This window comes from Arachis ipaensis, chromosome B02 (genome assembly GCF_000816755.2).
Source record: "Arachis ipaensis cultivar K30076 chromosome B02, Araip1.1, whole genome shotgun sequence".
Classification (NCBI taxonomy): domain Eukaryota; kingdom Viridiplantae; phylum Streptophyta; class Magnoliopsida; order Fabales; family Fabaceae; genus Arachis; species Arachis ipaensis.
Genome location: NC_029786.2, coordinates 58308575 through 58314945, shown reverse-complemented (window position 1 = coordinate 58314945; position 6371 = coordinate 58308575). Strand labels below are relative to the sequence as shown.

Below are 6371 nucleotides of genomic sequence, written 5' to 3'. Positions count from 1 at the left end.
TACTGCCGTCTAAGTAGAAATGAATAAACTACAGAACTATTAGGTAAAACAAAAATGCTCTATCTGCACTAAATTCAACTATTAAATTAATCATTGTATATTTCTATATATTGAATTACTTAATTAGCATCTAAAATAATCAAATTTGACATTAAAAGAATTAAATCTGCAATAGACAAAATAATCGAAGTTGTCTACACTAGATTTTAAATATGTATTTCTGTACACAGTGGCTTAATGGTAACGGATATATCATAATTATAGATAAAATGTGTAATGTTCTAGAATAAAAATTGTAAACCCCTAAATTTCAAATACCACTAATGTCAATCTTTTCCTTTTATTTTCAGATACTCGTGCTGGTAAATCCAACGAATATCAGATCATGTATACCTTTTATTTGTGTATTGCATATCATGTATTACTTTACCTCTACATTAAGGAAACATTTTTCATATTTTCTTTTCATTGCCATACAAAAGGTTATTCTTTTTAGAGTCTACTAGGTAATCATCAAGTATCCATGACTCAAAATAAAACGACTAATCTCTAATTTCATCAGTGTACAAAAGGGATTTCTATATTATTTGAAGGCATCTTTAATTTGTTAAACAAAAATAAACCGTCTATGTTCTTTTTTCAAATAAAGAAATGCTTTTTTAGTTTAAATGTTTTCCCGTTACTTATTAATCTAATGAATATAAAAGCCTTGCTTGATCCAAATCTATGATGCATGAGCACTGATACGGATATAGAACATGACATGTAAATTTAAAATTCTTATAAAATACGAGAACACGATAATATAACATATAAAATATTTTTAAATAAATTATAATAATAATTTGATATTTTATTAATATTAAAATATAAAATAATTTTTTAATTATTTTTAATAATTTTTTTAATTATATAAAATATTTAAAATATTTTTTGTCTTAATAATTAATAATATATACTATTTCTAAATTCATTTTAAGAATATATATTAAGAATAAAATTGAACATACTGACATGTAATAATATTTAAGTGTGTCTAAACATGTTCGAAAAAAATATTTTATATTAAGACACGATTAAACACATAAGACGCAAGTATCGGACGAACGTCGATGTATGTCGTATTTAAAATATGTACGATACAAAAATACGACAAATAAAAAAAATATCTGTACTTCATAGATCCAAACTATCATATAATCGGACAGATTCCTCAACTTCCCACGGATATGGCCAAATGCGTGTATCGGACAGATCCCTCATCTTCCCAAGGATATGGCCAATTATTTATCGAGTTAAATTTTGAATGGTTAAACTATATATAACTACTAGTATTAAATCCGTGCGATGCATGGGTTTATATTTAAATTTGACATGTTAAATTAAAAATAATATTTTATAAATAATATAAATTTTTTGAGTTTAATATAATACGATCATCGTCATTATATAATAAACGTATTGAATATGCTGTTTTATCTTTATTCAAAGTAAAAAGCAAATAGAAGAGTTTAAAGTCTATAATATTCTTGAACCATAAGGAGGGAGACATGAAAAAATAAGAACATATATATCTGTAATAATAGCATGTCAATTTTATACTAAATTTTATATCAAAAGGCTAATAAAAATTTATCGACAACCTAGTATCTTACTAACTTCATTAGAAAAGGAATTGGCATATGATGTTGTGCTCCTTGTTACACATTTCATCTCAAATCTGAAAACAGAGTTATAGATAAATTTGTTATATCTATAGTAAATATTTATACAAAAGTGTAAATCATAACATGCTATTAAAATGAAAATAATATTATTCTTACCTAAATATTATTAAAAATTTCTTTGAACATGACATTTGTTGTTGATGACTTTAGATTGTCGTCTTCGTCTAGAATTAAAACTCTGAGGCCACTGCGACTCTTAACTCTTGACAAAGCAACACAAAGTTGTCCATAGGTGAACACTGATTTTGGCAAGTAAAGTCCTACATGTGATAATTATTGACCCTGACTCTTGTTAATGGTCATTGCAAAGCATACTGTTAATGGAAATTGTCTCCGTTGAAACTTAAATGGCAACCCTGAATTTGAAGGGATCAAGTTCATTCTTGGAATGTACACTTTATCTCCAATATTTCTACCAGTCACTACCATCACTCCAATTATGTTGCTGCCAAGTTCGTTAACTATTAATCTTGTCCCGTTGCATAAACTTGAAGTTTGGTTTATGTTTCGCAGTAGCATTACAGCGACTCCTGACTTCAAAGTCAACTTGTGATTGGGTAGTCCTGAACATTTGATGTCATTTCGGAACTCTGGTGTGAACCACTCTTGTTATACATCTTCATTCTCATCAGCTTGACATGTTGTGTCAGAACTCAAATACTCCTTTTCCATTCATGGAAAGATTGTCAAGACAAAATCGTTTACCTTTTTGACACTCTCAAGCGTGGGTGCAGGAATTGCCCTACTCTGAAAATACTTGTAATCTGACATGTTTTGCAACAAATTTGGATATGCAAAATCTACTAAATGAAAGAGAGGGTCATCAGTAGTTGTAATCAATAGATCATCTGGAATTTTAATTTCTGATTCATCACCAACAACAGAACCAATATTTCTATTTCCAACATTAAGTATCCAATTAGTAAATCTCTTTATTTCACCTTCATCCTTGATCTGAAGAAGACATTAGAAGCCTCATGTTTGTATGCACTTTCAGAACCTTACAAAACAACCACAGATGGGATGAGTTAATAGCTGATGTCAATATATCGTGTCTATTCCCTTTCAGAATCACCGGAAGTATCTGTCTGAAATCACCTCCTAGAACAATAACCTTACCACCAAATGGTTGATGTGTCTTATATTGATTGGTAACTGACATAAGATCCCTGAGCGTCCGATCAAGTGCTTCAAAGCACATTTTATTGAGCATTGGAGCTTCATCCCAAATTATTAAGCTACTTTGGATGAGTAGCTCAGCCTTCAAACTGCCATGCTTGATATTGCAAGTAAATTCATCAGTAATTGTAATGGGTATTGAAAATCTAGAATGAGCCGTTCTGCCACCAGGTAGGAGTAAAGACGCAATTTCACTAGATGCGACATTTAAAACAATATTTCCTCTAACCCGAATAGCAGAAGAAAGTCCATTCCAAATAAATGTCTTACCACACCCACCATGCCCATAAAGGAAGTAAAAACCACCGGAATCTGTAATAACAGCATTGAGTATCTCATCGAATACTAACTTTTGCTCATGAGTTATCTTTTGTTCCGTATATAAGTTTGTATTAGTCAACTCATTTGTGTCATATGCTAACTCCTCCTCTATTAGCTTATTTTGAAAAAGGCGAACATCAGACATCTCAGGATATGGCATTGATTGTTAGTCTCTTAAAGATCTCGCATTGCTGTTGAGTATCTTCTCAATCTCAATAAGGCAGAGATTTTTCAATTCGTCATCGGTCATATTTAGTCCTAGCAAAAGCACATGGTGGTTTTATGAAATATTTAATAAGTAATTCCAAAATAAAACTATTAATACTATTAATAAAAAAATAAGAGAATACAATCTTGATATAAAAAAAGATATAGTAAAATATCTTGATTTTTTAAAGTTTTTCTCCTCTCATATAGTATTCCATCAGCTAATAATGTCCAAGTTGCATTTCAAACACGCTCTGGGTTGCTAATGCTATTAGATATCAGTAGCATCACAAATAATTTTCTCAATTGATGACCAGATGCAAGTTCAGCTACCTCATTAATAGCTGTAATGAATTCTCTATCATCGCACAGTAGTCCCATGGAATAGCAAGCATCTTGGAAGCTAGAATATGTAATTCCATTAACTGTCCTAATAGACTCATATGTTGCGCTCTGAACAGCTAACAAAATTCTCATATAACAAAAATCACCTATACCCGATGGAACATAGTTTAACCTCCCGATAGAATACCCTCTTTTGCGTGGATGTCATTCCCTTACTTCTCTATCATAAACAAATTGATTTGGAAACTCAGCATATGTCAAAATTTGACTTGATTCAAATTTTTTATTGGCCTCCATCCATGCTAAGAACATCGTACATTTTTCTTCCTCTTCTTCCACGATTTTCTCAAGATCATCGTCGTCTTTAAAGATGATATTTTGCTCTCCAGACAAATGAAAGGTTAATCTCATCACTAAAGGCCAATCTAATTCGATTTGTGTACTCCAATAAATCTATAATAATTATATAGCATATACCAAAGATTATTTTTAATAGACCAATTAAAAAATTAAATGTTTGGTCTTTAAGTAATAAAAGCATATTAACATACGCTGATTTTGTAACTGGTCGATATTGTTTGATGTTTGTGGAAGCTGTTGTTGACTTGTCTGATGACATGGGCTATCATATGCTCCATGTGTGATACCTGAATTACTAATACTATTAATATTGGCACATTGTTCTTTTTCACCTACAGAGTGTGGATTAGTAGTTGGAGACCTTGGTCGATATGGTGTTGGGTTATTACCTAATAAGATAATTCAAGACATTAGTTTTGAACAAATTTTCTGTTAAAGTTTATAATTGAATAAATGGTAGGAAAATCAAAATACATAAAGTGAATGCATATCCACATAAGCAAGTTTCAAAAAAATTCATCCAAAAATCAACCTGTATTGATGCTGCTATTTGTAATGTCCGACAACACCGATTCAAAATGCACACAATTGGAACTATCACTCGGATTTTCTGTAATTCTTTTATAAACAAATTTAATAAAATTACGAAGACAATATAAACTAATAATTTATTACTTGTCAATAGCTAAATAATGTATAAAAATATTGTATTTTATGAGATTTTATTTGGCCAAAATACCCATGATCCACCACGCACATTTGCTCCTTCTTCTCTGTTCCTATCCCATCAAAAATTCTAAATCAATCATTATGTTTTGTTATATATTTATATCCATGTAGTTCTCATTTTTTCTCTATTTTTTTTCCAACCATTTCACCAACCATCTGTTTGAATTCAACCTCCTCACTCCTCTTCATCTCTACTCAATAAATAAATAACTAAATGGTCAGTTTAACTTCAATGACGGCTTTAATTTTCTTTTCATTCTCATTTATTTAGTTACGTAAATATATTTTACAAAAAATAATATATATTTTTTACAAAAGTTTCTTTTTTAAAATAAATATAAGTTTAATCTCACAGTCAATAAATTTAACTAATAGTTAAAATTTTTTTTATTTTTTAAATAAAAAATAAAAAATGAATAGCTTATAATTAAAAAGAGAGAAAAAGATGAAAGTACCTCTATTATTGTATAGAGACAATCTAAAAAATAACAATGTAAATGGAGTAAAGAGAAAATTTATAAATGTAACAAATAAAAAAATTAAATTTAAAAATTGAAACAGTTAAGAAGTCACTTAATTAGGAATTATAATTAGATTTTTTTTTTAAAATAAGTACACATTAAAATTCAATAACTAATTTTTGTATCAACAATAATTCATATGAGAAATTTATAATTTTATGACATTAAATACTAAATTAGAAATTAACAGAATATCAACGGTGTGAATCAAATTAAAAATAAAGCCATAAGTAATAACCAAATAACTTCAATTTATATTTAAAAAAATTCTAAATTCCAAACATAAAAATTCAAAAGAACCAAAAGAAAAATAACAACTCAAGAAAAGACAATATTTCTACCAAAACAAACATATGCTTGACATTATTCTATTAGATATACTCTAAAAGAGATTCTAAAACATGTGCATCCAAATTCTCAAGTTTCATTCTCAATCTTGATCTTCTTGCAAGTTGAGGTATCTCCTTGCACCTTCGAATCTTCCGACTCCGAGGATAGTCGCTTGGTTGGTGTAATAGCATTTTTCAACACTTCGAATTCATCATTGTCCGCAACTTCATTGGAGAATTTAAGCAACAAATTCTGTACAAAATACTACGTTAAATTAAAGACTTCCTTCTCACCTTTTATTTTATCTCAATAATATTTTTTTAATAAAATAAAGATCTAACTTTGAGAAAACAAACAAACAAAAAATTTATTTTTTGAACAAATACTTTAACACCTACTTTCTCCCCTTCAATAATTGAGGAAGCTTTTGAAGTTGAAAACAAACCACCGGTGTAGTCAACATCCTAAAATTATAATTAATTATTAATAAATAATATAAAAATTAACATTAAAAATATCTTCACTAATGTTTTTAGAAATAAATATTGGTTAGAACTTACTAACAGAAGTGGATCAAGTATCTCTACACAGTTTTTTTCCAAAATTTGTTTTGCCTCCTTGTCATGAATCGAGACACAAGAACCATCTTAAC

General features: G+C 28.9%; 1 protein-coding gene across 1 annotated transcript in view; it reads right to left on the bottom strand.

Moving 5' to 3' along the window:
• LOC107627278 overlaps positions 1–3372 on the bottom strand; it is an 8162-nt gene extending 4790 nt beyond the window's left edge. The window contains exons 1-3 of the mRNA XM_021116926.1: positions 2728–3372; positions 2433–2681; positions 2009–2330 (exon numbers count right to left, since the gene is read on the bottom strand). Coding sequence (XP_020972585.1) covers positions 2009–2330; positions 2433–2681; positions 2728–3372 — 1216 coding nt within the window. The remainder of the gene's footprint in view (positions 1–2008; positions 2331–2432; positions 2682–2727) is intronic.